The sequence below is a fragment of the Triticum urartu genome, chromosome 3A, assembly GCF_056163025.1.
Source record: "Triticum urartu cultivar PI428250 chromosome 3A, HENAU_Tu73, whole genome shotgun sequence".
Taxonomy (NCBI): domain Eukaryota; kingdom Viridiplantae; phylum Streptophyta; class Magnoliopsida; order Poales; family Poaceae; genus Triticum; species Triticum urartu.
This window is the reverse complement of record NC_141875.1, coordinates 505,479,150-505,495,576: the sequence shown is the minus strand read 5'-3', so window position 1 is coordinate 505,495,576 and position 16,427 is coordinate 505,479,150. Positions and strand designations below refer to the sequence as shown.

Sequence of the window (16,427 nt, the reverse complement as noted above, 5' to 3'; positions counted from 1 at the left end):
CATTTTGATTTTGATATTTACATCTGACTATCTGAGTTCCTTTTGTTTCGATGCTGCTAGTACTCTCTCCTTCCGAAAATACTTGTCATTGAAATGGATGTATCTAGATGTTTTTTAGTCTAGATACATCCATTCTCATCCATTTTGATGACAAGTAATTCTGGACGGAGAGAGTATTATTTTTGTTAATGCTATGTTTGCTATTTGCGGAGATGGCTTATGAACTTCTGCCGACCGAACAAAACATGTTTCCTTTCTGTCACTTACACTTAAATTAAGTACCCTTCTCTGCTAGCTGTGTCAGCAGCACCACGCCTTTCTGATGGATGAACACCAACACGCAGGCATGCCATGCAGGTATTACTCGTCCAAAACTCGCAGCGCTGAGGCCCCTCTCTCTTGTACTTGGCCTGATAACCCAGTTTTACCCGGCGACTTAACTAGTGCCTCACCAGTCAACCTATCTTATGTAGCAGTAGTAGTACTGCTAGCCCCCGTCCTTCGGTAGCGAGGACCATATGCGCGGTTCCTTGTGGAAAACATGACGTGCCACACTGCGTGCACTGCGCTTTGGTGCCTCCCACTGTGCGGACAGCAGCCTCCTGTGCGCTGCTCGTACCGCTAAATCGTGCGAGGCCGAGGTTCTTCCCGGCGTCCCGAACGCAAACCTCTCTTTGCACGATGCTCTCTCTGCCCATGGCCGGTCACGTCACGTCAATCACCGCACCGCGCACTGGCCCCATCTGCGTCGCCCACGCGGCCGACCCCTGCTGCTCTTAAACCCCGGGAAAACCACGCTCGTCAAACGCATAGCCTCGGAGCAAAACGGACGCCACGATGCCGGCCTCCATCGCGGTCTTCCTGTGCCTGCTCTCGGCGGCCGCGGCCATGGACGCGGCGGAGAGGGAGACGCTGTTCCTCGTCATGGACGCCGTGTCCTCCGACCGGGACTGGCGCTCCGAGAGCCCCGACCCCTGCGGCGCGCCCTGGCCGGGGCTCGAGTGCAAGCCGGCGCCGGGCACCGCGGCGCCGCTGCACGTCACGCGGCTGGACTTCGGCGTGGAGCCCAACCCGTCGTGCAAGGACGCGGCCGCCTTCCCGCCCCAGGTGCTCACCCTGCCCCGCCTCCAGTCCCTCTTCTTCGTCCACTGCTTCAACAACCCGGCCGCCGTCACCGCCCTCGTCCTCCCTTCCGCCAACCTCTCGTCCTCCACCCTGCAGCAGCTCAGCATCCGGGCCAACCCCTCCCTGTCCGGCGTCATGCCGCCGCAGCTCGTCAGGCTTAGGTCCCTCCAGGTGCTCACCATCTCCCAGAACGGCCTCGTCCGTGGCGAGATCCCGCGGGGCATCGGCGAGCTCAGGTCGCTCGTGCACCTCGACCTCAGCTACAACTCCCTCTCCGGGCCGGTGCCGACCCGGATCAGCGAGCTCAAGGGCTTGGTCGGCCTCGACCTCAGCTACAACGCGCTGTCCGGCCCCATCCCTGGCCGGATCGGCGACCTGCGCCAGCTGCAGAAGCTGGACCTGAGCTCCAACAACCTCACCGGCGGCATTCCGGAGACCGTCGCCAACCTCACCTCCCTCACCTTCCTGGCGCTAAGCAACAACGGCCTCAATGGGCACTTCCCTCCTGGCCTCTCCGCTCTCCGGAATCTCCAGTACCTGATCATGGACAACAACCCGATGGGCGTCCCGCTGCCGTCCGAGCTCGGCAGCCTCGCCCGTCTTCAAGAACTCCGGCTAGCCGGCTCCGGCTACTCGGGGCCGATACCGGCGGCGTTTGGACAGCTGGCGAGCCTGACGACGCTTTCGCTCGAAGACAACAACCTCACGGGCGAGATTCCCGCGGGGCTGAGCAGGCTGCACAGGATATACCACCTGAACCTGAGCAACAACGGGCTGGGCGGGGCCGTGCCGTTCGACGGCGCGTTCCTGCGGCGGCTCGGCCGCAACCTCGACCTCAGCGGCAACTCGGGGCTGTGCCTGGACGTCGTGCGGGACGTCGGCGTCGGCGTTGCTGCCTGCCATGGCGGCGGCGGCGGTGATGGTTCCTTGGCGCGTGACTCGGTGAGCAGTGCTGCCAGGGGAGTGATGGCGAGAGGCTCCACGGACAGTTTCCGGTTTCGCCTGCTCGGCCCAGTGTGCGTGGTAGTGATCTCCTGCATCTTTTTTCCTCCGAATGGGTATGCGTAGTGTTGACAGGATTCGTGTGTTGGTTACTGCCCATGTACGTACTTGTGTGTTGTAAAAGTTTTGTAATGCTAATTTGTCTACGGCGAGGCTTGTAGCAGAGTTGTAGAAAGCTGTTGACTCTCAGGCTCGAGCACGGCGGTTTATCAGTCGCCGTAAGTTCATTTCCAAAGCGCCCCCTCCGACGTGCTGCGCAATCTATCGAGGGCCTATATTGGATCCGCCGAGCAGTTCAGACATGCTTTTTCACGAAAAACTAAGATAAACTGGGACTTTGCGGGAGTCCGAATAGCAGACACGTAGACCTGGAACCGTGCGCCTCCATGCTCTTTTTTGTTTTTTCTCTCTTGTCCTCGCCACCGCTCACCATCCCGGCCGTCCCGCCACACCCCTGGCAGAACTCGACGAGTCCATCACCTTTAGCGGTACACTCTAACTCCAAGCCGCTTCTCCGTCAGCGTTCTACACATCTCCTTCGACCGTCGCGCAAGTACCGCCAGCTCCTACGATACTCACCTTGCCTAGCAACTTTTCAACAAAATGCCCATGCTAAGAGGATGTTTGGATTGGTGCTGATGGATGCCCGACCAAAACTTTGGCGTTGACCAAAGGGCTGGCAACCATTTGGATGGGCTCCAATTATTTGGCTCGCCCCAAGACCAATAAGCTTTAGCATTCAATTCGTGACCAACTTATTGGATAGGCGTGGGCAGCCGATTCCTCCGCCAAAATATTGGCACACGGCGCACGCCCCTCGTTGGTAGGGCGAGCAGGGGCCAACGTCTCTTCTTCTTTGAAGCAATGGATTTGGATGTGAGTACTATGTTGAGTCCACCGACGGCTCGTCCGACAAAGAGAACTACACGGATGAGACGGTAGTGATGCAAGCAGTCCTTGCAGACGCGGAACATGCGGAGGAGCATGTTCTCAACTTCAACGGTTCGATCAAGGGTCATCGCATGCTCAACCGCAACCAAACGCGCGTCCATTTGACGTTGATGGATGGCTACTTTGCCCCGAATGTCCTCCTCGTTGACATTTTTCGCCTGTGTTTTTGGATGCGCAAAAATGTTTTCGATCGTCTCTACCATGACGTCCGGTCCTTTGATGACTACTTCATCTTGAAAAAGGATGTCGTGAGAAGGATTGAGTTCTCTGGTTATCAGAAGTGCACGGCCGCACCGCAGATGCTTGCATATGAAACAATCGATGATTCGTGGCACGAGTACCTACGGATGTCTGAGACCACATGAAGAGATGACATGATCAGGTTTGCAACTGTCGTGGTCTCGCTGTTTGGACCTCAGTACCTAAGAGAACCAGCAGTGCCAGACACCGAGAGGCTCTTGGCAATCTCAAAAGTAAGAGGGTGGCTAGGTTTGCTCGGATCTCTTGACTGTATCCATTAGAAATGGAAGAACTGCCCAAAAACTTTACAATGGCAATATCAGGGTCATGTTAAGAAGCCCACCATCATTCTTGAAGCAGTTGCATCACAAGACTTTGGATTTGACATATTTTTTTTGGCATGCCTGGGTCTCACAAGGACATCAATGTGATGCAGCGTTCGCTACTGTTTGCTAGGGTGACCGAAGGAAAAGCTCCTTGCCACTATACTGTCAATGGTCATTAGTAAACAGGGGATGCTATCTGGTTGACGGTATCTATCCTCTGTGGGCTACCTTTGTTAACACCATCTCTAACCCAATTGGTTAGAAAAAATCTCACTTTGCCCAACAATAACCAACTAGAAAGGATGTTGAGAGGGCATTTGAAGTTCAGCAGGCACGTTTTGCAGTTGTTTATGGACCTGCTAAACAATGTAATCCGGATACCATGTGAGAGGTGATGACTTGTTGTGTGATCATGCACATATAATTATGCAGGATGAGGGTGAGAATGCTGCCGCAGGTTTTGAATTTGAGAACATGGGTGATCCTTTCAAAATTGCAGACCAGAATCCTAAAAGCCTATGTTTTAAAAACTAAAAATCCTAAAGAAAAGTAGACATACAAAACTGTGTAAATTTGCCATGTGATAGATTAAAAAAATCATAACATTGCCATGTGCACATTATTAAATTTATAAATCCGCCATGTTTGGAAAACAAAATGCTATGAATTCATAACAGCTGCGTTTTTTGGTCTGCTCTTGGGAGATGCTCTAAACGCCGGCGAACGGAAAACTCCATCGTCGTACTCACACACTTTGCCATCGCATTGCAAGTACCTTGCTCCCAGAAGGCAGCACGTGAGTAATAATACTGCTGTTTAGACGAAATGACAACTCCCCGAAGGGGCCCCGGCGGGCGGGACACCTCGGGTTCGGCGAGCTACCGGCGGCAGACACGGAGAGAAAGCGAGCCACAGTTGCCAACTGTGGGCGGTCGCTGCGTCTGCGGATGGACGGGCACCACCGGTACCCAACCCAGGCCCTCCCTGCTCTCCTGCCCGTGGCGCTTCTGTTTGATCAGCGAGTGGTACGTAAGGTAAACTGCATGGACTTGACGTGCTGCAGTGGCAGCCGAGGCGTGCACGATCAGCGGCGGGGCGCCGTGGGACACACCCGCACGGACGGAGAGAAGGGGTGTGCAGCACTGATGGCGGTAAAGTGGAGGGAGACGGGCCAAAAAGGAGCAGTGTTTGAGTGGATCGATGTATGGTGTCCTTGTATCAGAGAAGTGATTTTCTAGCCAACCGCCCGTGGTGTTTGGAGATTCGGATCCCGGTCCTTGGATCGTGGCGCTCACCCCTTATGTACATAGGAACATCCTATCCTATGAGCATCTTCAAAAATGCATATTATTTTGGGATTAAAGAAGTCATCACATGCGTCTCATAGTCAAAGAAAACGTCTTTTCTCACTGAACGTGCATCGCTGAAAGTCCTGAAATAAATTCAGGATAATGCGAGCATCAGGACTTGAACCCTAATGGTTGAAAATATCACTGTCCTCCTACACATCCAACCACGGATTGATTCGCTTTTAAGGGGTATATGCAAAAGATCCTTCTCAAACGAACTCCTTCGCTGAAAAAAATGTGAACCCAACTCAACGGCCCAACGGGCCCAATGTTAGACCTACCAAACACCACTGTGAAAAGAAAAAATAAATGCAAAAGTAGTCCAATCTAAAAAACCGATGTCATAGCCAAAAAACTGCTAGTGTGTAAGGCATGAAAATTTAGTGCACGGCTATGCCTCGCTTATAGCGAAATAGCCTTCCGACTCGCTGAAGGCGGCGAGCATATGGGTCGACCAAGTGCACGACAAAGGGAACCCTCGTGTGAAGGGAGCCCAAGATGGGCCGGCCAGGCGCACGCAAGACTACAACCTCGTTTTTCTTTTGGGGTTTTCACGTTTTCTGTTTCTTTTTTGCTTTTTAAAAAAATGTTTTTATTTCTCTAATATTCTAATAATATATATTACAAAAAAACCCTGTACATAAAACATTAGAAAAATTGTTAAGCAAGCATTTAAAAAATGTTAAATGTGCATACAGAAAATGTTTATCATGTATACAAAAAATGTATATGAATAAAAACAATGTGTATGAAAAAAAGATCATGTATTTCAAAAAGTAAATCAAGGATTTGAAGAAAATGTAGACCTAGTATGTGAAAAATCTTTATCTAGCATTTGAAAAATGTTAAATGTGTATAGAAAAAATGTTTTTCATGTATTAAAAAAATTATAATCTTGTATTTGATTTTTTTAATCAAGCACTTGAAAAAATGTTGAACGAGTATCTGGAAAATGTTAATCAAACATTTGAAAAATGTTAAATGTGTGTAGAACAAATGTTGACCATGTATTAAAAAAATTAATCTTGTATTTGAAAAAAAATCAAGAATTTGAAAAATGATGAAAAAGTATGTGAAAATGTTAAATGTGTATAGAAAAAATGTTAATCTTGTATATGCAAAAAATGACAATCAAGCATTTGAAAAATGTTGAACAATTACGTGAAAAATGTTAACCAAGCATTTGAAAGATGTTAAATATGTATATGAAAATGTTGACCATGTATTCAAAAATGTTAATCTTGTATTTGAAAAAAATGGTAATCAAGCATTTGAAAAATATTGAACAAGTATGTGAAAAATGTTAATCAAACATTTACAAAATGTTAATTCTGTATAGAAAATATGTTGACCATGTGTTAAAAAAATGCTAATATTGTATTTGAACAATGCTAGTCAAGCATTTGAAAATGTTTAAATAGTGTGTATAGGAAAAATGTTAACCATGTATTGAAATAATGTTAATCTTGTATTTCAAAATGTTAATCAAGCATTTATTTATTTTAATGTGTATAGAAAAAATGCTGACCATGTATTCAAATAATGTTAATCTTGTACTCCCTCCGTTCCAAAATATAGTGCTTCCTCTATTTTCGTGCTTCAACTACGACCATAAATTTAACCGAGTCCGACCGCGACGGAAGCAAAAGTTATACCAATGAATTCATATTCAAAAGAAGTTTTCAATTATATTTTTTTCTCCCGCCACAGTCGGCCTCATTGGTTAAATTTATGGTCAAAGTTGGACCTCGGGAAGCGTGGGCGCACTATATTTTGGAATTGAGGGAGTATTTAAAAGTTCTAATAAAGAATTTTGAAAATATTTAAAATGTGTATAGAAAATATTTTATCATGTATTAAAAATGTGAAATTTGTATTAGAATTTTTTAATCAAGCATTTGAAAAATGTTTAAAATGTGTATAAAAATGTCGTCCATGTATTGAGAAAGTGTTGAATTTGTATTGGGAAAATGTTAAACGTTTATTAGAAAAATGTTATTGACATATAAAAAAAGTATAGAATGGAAACCAAAAGAAACAAAGAAAAATAAAAAAACGAAAATCAAAAAATGAACAAAGAACCAAAGAAAAAAAGAATTGACAAACAAATGGAAAGAAAAAAAATGCAAAAACAATAGAAAAACCTCGAAATGAATAAAGCAGAAAGAAAAAAAAAACATTGAAAACAAAGAAAGAAAGAAAGAAAGAAAGAAAGAAAGAAAGAAAAAAGAAGGAAAATGAATAAGAAAGAATAACAATAAAAACAGTGAAAGAAACAAAGAATAAATAAAAAATGGAGAAGAAATAAGGCAAGCAAACCAAAAAATAAGAACACAAAAAAATAACCCGAAAGAAAACAAAATAGAAATGAAGAAAAAAGAAAGAAAGGAAAAAATCAATAAAAACAGGAAACCGTGAAAAACCAGTTGAAACCGGCAGTTTCGCCTCAAGTATTTCACGCCCTACTATACTTCGTCAGAAACGCTCACTTATTTCTTTTAAATGTTCGAGAGTGGGCTGGCCCATTACTGTAGACACTTCACACAAGAGATCCTTCCGTCTCGCGTGAAGTGAGATATAGCCTTTGATTGAAAATTGCCAGGTCATAAGAAAAAGCAGAAACTTGAAATTGAGTTTGCCATGGTGCACTACCTAGAATTGGCATGAACCTAATAATATATTTGCTTTGTCAAGCGAAGAGAAGAGAAAGAGATACGGTTGGCATCATTTAGTAATTTGTTTCTAAATTTGCCGTGTATAGCCCGAATCTTTAAAAAGTATCTATTTTATCACAGAATTTAAAAAAAATGCCATATGAAAATTTTACAAAAAATGTCAAATATTATTGTGTGGGTAGTACAAAAATAATTGTAATTCTTGAAATACTAAATTTTCTATCCAGTAATACAAAACTAACCATACAAAAAAAATTAAATCGCCACACAAGCGACAGGGAGAATTAAAATTAGAGATCTAAAACATTTTTATTCTCTGAAAATGCCATAATGAAAATGAAAACACAAAAAATGTAAATTTACCATGTGCCTAATATAAACATGATCCTAGAAGCCTATGTTTTAAAAACCAAAAATCCTAAAAAAGTAGACATGTGAACGTTGCAAAAATGAAATTCATAACATTGTCATGTGCACATTATTAAATTTTATAAATCTCTCAGGTTTGAAAAACAAAATGCTATGAATTTTTCATGTGACCACTATATTTTCTTTTTAAAAAAAAGTTGCAATGTGTATAAAATGATTTTCCTTAGAAAATAAAAAAATGTAAAATTATCATGTGACGAAGTAGAAACAATTAGAAAAATTGTCATGAACAAGGGAGAAAAATCTGTAAATTTTGCCATGGGAGAGTTACAAAACGTCCTAATTTGCCATGTTTGGAAGACTAAACTGTTATGAATTTGCCACGTGACCAGTAGAAATATTTGTAAATTTGCCATGTGTTAAAAACAACTTTTCTTACAACAAGCATAAACAAATATCTGAAAATTGCCATGTAACTATTAGAAACATTAGTATGTATACACGTGCAATGGACGTCTTAGTATTGTGAACTGATTTTAGTAAATAAAAAATCACTTTTAGGCAAATAAATAATGATGCATTAATGATATTAGCTATTATAAAACTAGGAATTAGTATACAAACTCTTTTTTGTGAGGGAAAATTAGTAATACAAACTCTCTTGTTTGGTGGCATGGAAAATTCAAAAAACGTACATTATTTTACTATCTCTTTCGCCATACTCCCCTCCCAGGCATTGTGACGCTCTTTGGACTCAAATCGTATTGCACTCAAGCTACAACATGGCCCATGAGACACCAATTGACCTTTTTATTTTCAGGAAAGGGCCAAGTGAATGTTCTAGAATACATTGGATGCACAAGTGATGTACTATTCAGTGTACTGTTCACTGCGAATCCTACTGCTCTTAGCCGTTCGTTTTAGGAGACCAACGGTTAGGATTGATGCTCTAGCTCTAACTTATCGTCGGTGGCGGCGGAGGCGAGGTGTTCCTCCGGGTGCACAGCGGCCATCGCGTCATGGACCGCCATCAGCTCCTGGCGGGGGGGGGGGGGGGGGGTGGGGTGGGGGGGGGGGTTGGAGGCAAGAGGATGTTTCGCAGACGCCATTTAAGCAATCAGGCCGGGGACGTGATAGAGATCGGTGGGTTACTTGACTGGATCCGAGCAGAACGTAGATGTGGTTGAAGTTGTGGTTGCGGCGGCGGCGGTTTGAGATGCTGGTAGGGGGAGGCACGAGCGAGGGGGGATACTAAGAGAAAGGGGATGTGGTTGGAGGATAAATTCTGAAGTCGCGCGCCTAATGAAAATTCCGGTGCGAAACTTGAAACTTGGGCGGGAGAAACACATAACGCAGACGAAGAGCGTAAAATACTCGCGTGCGAGAAAAAAGTGAAGGAAATATGCCCTAGAGGCAATAATAATGTTATTATTTTATTTTCTTATATCATGATAAATGTTTATTATTCATGCTAGAATTGTATTATCCGGAAACATAATACTTGTGTGAATACATAGACAAACCAAACGTCACTAGTATGCCTCTACTTGACTAGCTCGTTAATCGAAGATGGTTATGTTTCCTAACCATAGACATGTGTTGTCATTTGATTAATGGGATCACATCATTAGGAGAATGATGTGATTGACATGACCCATTCCATTAGCTTAGCACCCGATCATTTAGTATGTTGCTATTGCTTTCTTCATGACTTATACATGTTCCTATGACTATGAGATTATGCAACTCCCGTTTACCGGAGGAACACTTTGTGTGCTACCAAACGTCACAACGTAACTGGGTGATTATAAAGGAGCTCTACAGGTGTCTCCAAAGGTGAATGTTGGGTTGGCGTATTTCGAGATTAGGATTTGTCACTCCGATTGTCGGAGAGGTATCTCTGGGCCCTCTCGGTAATGCACATCACATGAGCCTTGCAAGCATTACAAGTAATGAGTTAGTTGCAAGATGATGTATTACGAAACGAGTAAAGAGACTTGCCGGTAACGAGATTGAACTAGGTATTGAGATACCGACGATCGAATCTGGGGCAAGTAACATACCGATGACAAAGGGAACAACGTATGTTGTTATGCGGTCTGACCGATAAAGATCTTCGTAGAATATGTAGGAGCCAATATGAGCATCCAGGTTCCGCTATTGGTTATTGACCGGAGACGTGTCTCGGTCATGTCTACATTGTTCTCGAACCCGTAGGGTCCGCACGCTTAAGGTTTCAATGACAGTTATATTATGAGTTTATGAGTTTTGATGTACCGAAGTTAGTTCGGAGTCCCGGATGTGATCACGAACATGACGAGGAGTCTCGAAATGGTCGAGACATAAAGATTGATATATTGGACGGCTATATTCGGACACCGGAAATGTTCCGGGTGATTTCGGAGAAAACCGGAGAGCCGGAGGGTTACCGGAACCCCCCGGGAGAAGTAATGGGCCATATGGGCCTTAGTGGAGAGAGAGAGGGGCAGCCAAAGGTGGGCCGCGCGCCTCCTCCCCCTGGTCCAAATTGGACTAGGACTCCTCCTTGGCGCGCCATAGGGGCCGGCCGGCCTCCTCCCCTTGATCCTTTATATACGGGGGCAGGGGCCACCCCTAGAGACACAAGTTGATCCAGGTGATCATATTCTTAGTCGTGTGCGGTGCCCCCTTCCCTGATAATCCTCGATAATATTGTAGCGGTGCTTAGGCGAAGCCCTGCGAGAGTAGTACATCAAGATCGTCACCACGCCGTCGTGCTGACGGTACTCTTCCCTAACACTTTGCTGGATCAGAGTCCGGGGATCGTCATCGAGCTGAACGTGTGCTAGAACTCGGAGGTGCCGTAGTTTTGGTGCTTGATCGGTCGGGCCGTGAAGACATACGACTACATCAACCGCGTTGTGCTAACGCTTCCGCTGTCGGTCTACAAGGGTACGTAGATCACACTCTTCCCTCGTTGCTATGCATCACCATGATCTTGCGTGTGCGTATGAATTTTTTTGAAATTACTACGTTCCCCAACAGTGGCATCCGAGCCTAGGTTTTATGTGTTGATGTTATATGCATGAGTAGAACACAAGTGAGTTGTGGGCGATATAAGTCATACTGCTTACTAGCATGTCATACTTTGGTTCGGCGGTATTGTTGGACGAAGCGGCCCGGACCAACATTACGCGTACACTTACGCGAGACCGGTTCTCCCGACGTGCTTTGCACAAAGGTGGCTAGCGGGTGACAGTTTCTCCAACTTTAGTTGAACCGAGTGTGGCTACGCCCGGTCCTTGCGAAGGTTAAAACAACACCAACTTGACAAACTATCATTGTGGTTTTGATGCGTAGGTAAGATTGGTTCTTGCTTAAGCCCGTAGCAGCCACGTAAAACTTCCAACAACAAAGTAGAGGACGTCTAACTTGTTTTTGCAGGGCATGTTGTGATGTGATATGGTCAAGACATGATGCTGAATTTTATTGTATGAGATGATCATGTTTTGTAACCAAGTTATCGGCAACTGGCAGGAGCCATATGGTTGTCGCTTTATTGTATGCAATGCAATTGCGCTGTAATGCTTTACTTTATCACTAAACGGTAGCGATAGTCGTGGAAGCATAAGATTGGCGAGACGACAACGATGCTACGATGGTGATCAAGGTGTCGCACCGGTGACGATGGTGATCACGACGGTGCTTCGAAGATGGAGATCATAAGCACAAGATGATGATGGCCATATCATATCACTTATATTGATTGCATGTGATGTTTATCTGTTATGCATCTTATCTTGCTTTGATTGACGGTAGCACTTTAAGATGATCTCTCACTAATTATTAAGAAGTGTTCTCCCTGAGTATGCACCGTTGCGAAAGTTCTTCGTGCTGAGACACCACGTGATGATCGGGTGTGATAGGCTCTACGTTCAAATACAACGAGAGCAAAACAGTTGCACACGCAGAATACTCAGGTTATACTTGATGAGCCAAGCATATACAGATATGGCCTCGGAACACAGAGACCGAAAGGTCGAGCGTGAATCATATAGTAGATATGATCAACATAGCGATGTTCACCAATGAAACTGCTCCATCTCACGTGATGATCGGACATGGTTTAGTTGATTTGGATCACGTAATCACTTAGAGGATTAGAGGGATGTCTATCTAAGTGGGAGTTCTTTAGTAATATGATTAATTGAACCTAAATTTATCATGAACTTAGTACCTGATAGTATCTTGCTTGTTTATGTTCGATTGTAGATAGATGGCCCATGCTGTTGTTCCATTGAATTTTAACGCGGTCCTTGAGAAAGCAAAGTTGAAAGATGATGGTAGCAATTACACGGACTGGGTCCGTAACTTGAGGATTATCCTCATTGCTGCACAGAAGAATTACGTCCTGGAAGCACCGCTGGGTGCTAGGCCTGCTGCTGGAGCAACACCAGATGTTATGAACGTCTGGCAGAGCAAAGCTGATGACTACTCGATAGTTCAGTGTGCCATGCTTTACGGCTTAGAATCGGGACTTCAACGACGTTTTGAACATCATGGAGCATATGAGATGTTCCAGGAGTTGAAGTTAATATTTCAAGCAAATGCCCGGATTGAGAGATATGAAGTCTCCAATAAGTTCTATAGCTGCAAGATGGAGGAGAACAGTTCTGTCAGTGAGCATATACTCAAAATGTCTGGGTATAATAATCACTTGATTCAATTGGGAGTTAATCTTCCAGATGATTGCGTCATTGACAGAATTCTCCAATCACTACCACCAAGCTACAAGAGCTTCATGATGAACTATAATATGCAAGGGATGAATAAGACTATTCCCGAGCTCTTCGCAATGCTGAAAGCTGCGGAGGTAGAAATCAAGAAGGAGCATCAAGTGTTGATGGTCAAAAAGACCACTAGTTTCAAGAAAAAGGGCAAAGGGAAGAAGAAGGGGAACTTCAAAAAGAACAGCAAGCAAGTTGCTACTCAAGAGAAGAAACCCAAACCTGGACCTAAGCCTGAAACAGAGTGCTTCTACTGCAAGCAGACTGGTCACTGGAAGCAAAACTGCCCCAAGTATTTGGCGGATAAGAAGGATGGCAAGGTGAACAAAGGTATATGTGATATACATGTTATTGATGTGTACCTTACTAATGCTCGCAGTAGCACCTGGGTATTTGATACTGGTTCTGTTGCTAATATTTGCAACTCGAAACAGGGACTACGGATTAAGCGAAGATTGGCTAAGGATGAGGTGACAATGCGCGTGGGAAATGGTTCCAAAGTCGATGTGATCGCAGTCGGCATGCTACCTCTACATCTACCTTCGGGATTAGTATTAGACCTAAATAATTGTTATTTGGTGCCAGCGTTAAGCATGAACATTATATCTGGATCTTGTTTGATGCGAGACGGTTATTCATTTAAATCAGAGAATAATGGTTGTTTTATTTATATGAGTAATATCTTTTATGGTCATGCACCCTTAAAGAGTGGTCTATTCTTATTAAATCTCGATAGTAGTGACACACATATTCATATTGTTGAAGCCAAAAGATGCAGAGTTGATAATGACAGTGCAACTTATTTGTGGCACTGCCGTTTGGGTCATATCGGTGTAAAGCGCATGAAGAAACTCCATACTGATGGGCTTTTGGAACTACTTGATTATGAATCACTTGGTACTTGCGAACCGTGCCTTATGGGTAAGATGACAAAAACACCATTCTCCGGTACTATGGAGAGAGCAACAGATTTGTTGGGAATCATACATACAGATGTATGTGGTCCGATGAATGTTGAGGCTCGTGGCGGATATCGTTATTTTCTCACCTTCACAGATGACTTAAGCAGATATGGGTATATCTACTTAATGAAACATAAGTCTGAAACGTTTGAAAAGTTCAAAGAATTTCAGAGTGAAGTTGAAAATCATCGTAACAAGAAAATAAAATTCCTACGATCTGATCATGGAGGAGAATATTTGAGTTACGAGTTTGGTGTACATTTGAAACAATGTGGAATAGTTTCGCAACTCACGCCACCCGGAACACCACAGCGTAATGGTGTGTCCGAACGTCGTAATCGTACTTTTACTAGATATGGCGCGATCTATGATGTCTCTTACTGATTTACCGCTATCATTTTGGGGATATGCTCTAGAGACGACCGCATTCACGTTAAATAGGGCACCATCAAAATCCGTTGAGACGACGCCTTATGAACTGTGGTTTGGCAAGAAACCAAAGTTGTCATTTCTGAAAGTTTGGGGCTGCGATGCTTATTTGAAAAAGCTTCAACCTGATAAGCTCGAACCCAAATCGGAGAAATGTGTCTTCATAGGATATCCAAAGGAAACTATTGGATACACCTTCTATCACAGATCCGAAGGCAAGACTTTTGTTGCTAAATTCGGAAACTTTCTGGAGAAGGAGTTTCTCTCGAAAGAAGTGAGTTGGAGGAAAGTAGAACTTGACGAGGTAACTGTACCTGCTCCTTTATTGGAAAGTAGTACATCACAGAAACCTGTTTCTGTGACACCTACACCAATTAGTGAGGAAGCTAATGATAATGATCATGAAACTTCAGAACAAGATACTACTGAACCTCGTAGATCAACCAGAGTAAGATCCGCGTCAGAGTGGTACGGTAATCCTGTTCTGGAAGTCATGCTACTAGATCATGATGAACCTACGAACTATGAAGAAGCGATGGTGAGCCCAGGTTCCGCAAAATGGCTTGAAGCCATGAAATCTGAGATAGGATCCATGTATGAGAACAAAGTATGGACTTTGGTTGACTTGCCCAATGATCGGCAAGCAATTGAGAATAAATGGATCTTCAAGAAGAAGACTGACGCTGATGGTAATATTATTGTCTACAAAGCTCGACTTGTCGCAAAAGGTTTTCGGCAAGTTCAAGGGATTGACTACGATAAGACCTTCTCACCCGTAGCGATGCTTAAGTCTGTCCGAATCATGTTAGCAATTACCGCATTTTATTATTATGAAATTTGGCAAATGGATGTCAAAACTGCATTCCCGAATGGATTTCTGCAAGAAGAGTTGTATATGATGCAGCCGGAAGGTTTTGTCGATCCAAAGGGAGCTAACAAAGTGTGCAAGCTCCAGCGATCCATTTATGGACTGGTGCAAGCCTCTCGGAGTTGGAATAAATGCTTTGATAGTGTGATCAAAGCATTTGGTTTTATACAGACTTTTGGAGAAGCCTGTATTTACAAGAAAGTGAGTGGGAGCTCTGTAGCATTTCTAATATTATATGTAGATGACATATTACTAATCGGAAATGATATAGAATTTCTGGATAGCATAAAAGGATACTTGAATAAAAGTTTTTCAATGAAAGACCTTGGTGAAGCTGCCTACATATTGGGCATCAAGATCTATAGAGACAGATCGAGACGCTTAATTGGACTTTCACAAAGCACATACCTTGACAAAGTTTTGAAAAAGTTCAAAATGGATCAAGCAAAGAAAGGATTCTTGCCTGTGTTACAAGGTGTGAAATTGAGTAAGACTCAAAGTCTGACCAATGCAGAAGATAGAGAGAAAATGAAAGATGTTCCCTATGCTTCAGCCATAGGCTCTATCATGTATGCAATGCTGTGTACCAGACCTGATGTGTGTCTTGATATAAGTCTAGCAGGGAGGTACCAAAGTAATCCAGGAGTGGATCACTAGACAGCGGTCAAGAACATCCTAAAATACCTGAAAAGGACTAAGGATATGTTTCTCATATATGGAGGTGACAAAGAGCTCATCGTAAATGGTTACGCTGATGCAAGCTTTGACACTGATCCGGACGATTCTAAATCGCAAACCGGATACGTGTTTACATTAAACGGTGGAGCTGTTAGTTGGTGCAGTTCTAAACAAAGCGTTGTGGCGGGATCTACATGTGAAGCGGAGTACATAGCTGCTTCGGAAGCAGCAAACGAAGGAGTCTGGATGAAGGAGTTCATATCCGATCTAGGTGTCATACCTAGTGCATCGGGTCCAATGAAAATCTTTTGTGACAATACTAGTGCAATTGCCTTGGCTAAGGAATCCAGATTTCACAAGAGAACCAAGCACATCAAGAGACGCTTCAATTCCATCCGGGATCTAGTCCAGGTGGGAGACATAGAGATTTGCAAGATACATACGGATCTGAATGTAGCAGACCCGTTGACTAAGCCTCTTCCACGAGCAAAACATGATCAACACCAAAGCTCCATGGGTGTTAGAATCATTACTGTGTAATCTAGATTATTGACTCTAGTGCAAGTGGGAGACTGAAGGAAATATGCCCTAGAGGCAATAATAATGTTATTATTTTATTTCCTTATATCATGATAAATGTTTATTATTCATGCTAGAATTGTATTATCCGGAAACATAATACTTGTG

The 16,427-nt window shown here is 43.8% G+C and overlaps 1 protein-coding gene across 2 annotated transcripts; it reads left to right on the top strand.

Moving 5' to 3' along the window:
• Nucleotides 1–504: 504 nt before the first annotated feature.
• On the top strand, nucleotides 505–2,273 carry RLP29 (receptor like protein 29). Of its 2 annotated transcripts, XM_087547487.1 has the most exons (2): nucleotides 505–1,107; nucleotides 1,222–2,273. In XM_087547487.1, the coding sequence occupies exons 1-2, from the start codon at nucleotides 838–840 to the stop codon at nucleotides 2,191–2,193; spliced, it is 1,242 nt and encodes a 413-aa protein (XP_087403613.1). In that variant the 5' UTR covers nucleotides 505–837; the 3' UTR covers nucleotides 2,194–2,273. The 2 variants fall into 2 exon arrangements, with proteins under 2 accessions (XP_087403613.1, XP_048568118.2); XM_048712161.2 differs by having other exon boundaries at nucleotides 513–2,273.
• The last annotated feature ends 14,154 nt before the right edge of the window (nucleotides 2,274–16,427 follow it).

Excerpts from the sequence above, each read along its gene's own strand:
- RLP29 (XM_048712161.2), top strand. The coding sequence starts at position 838 with ATGCCGGCCTCCATCGCGGTCTTCCTGTGCCTGCTCTCGGCGGCCGCG.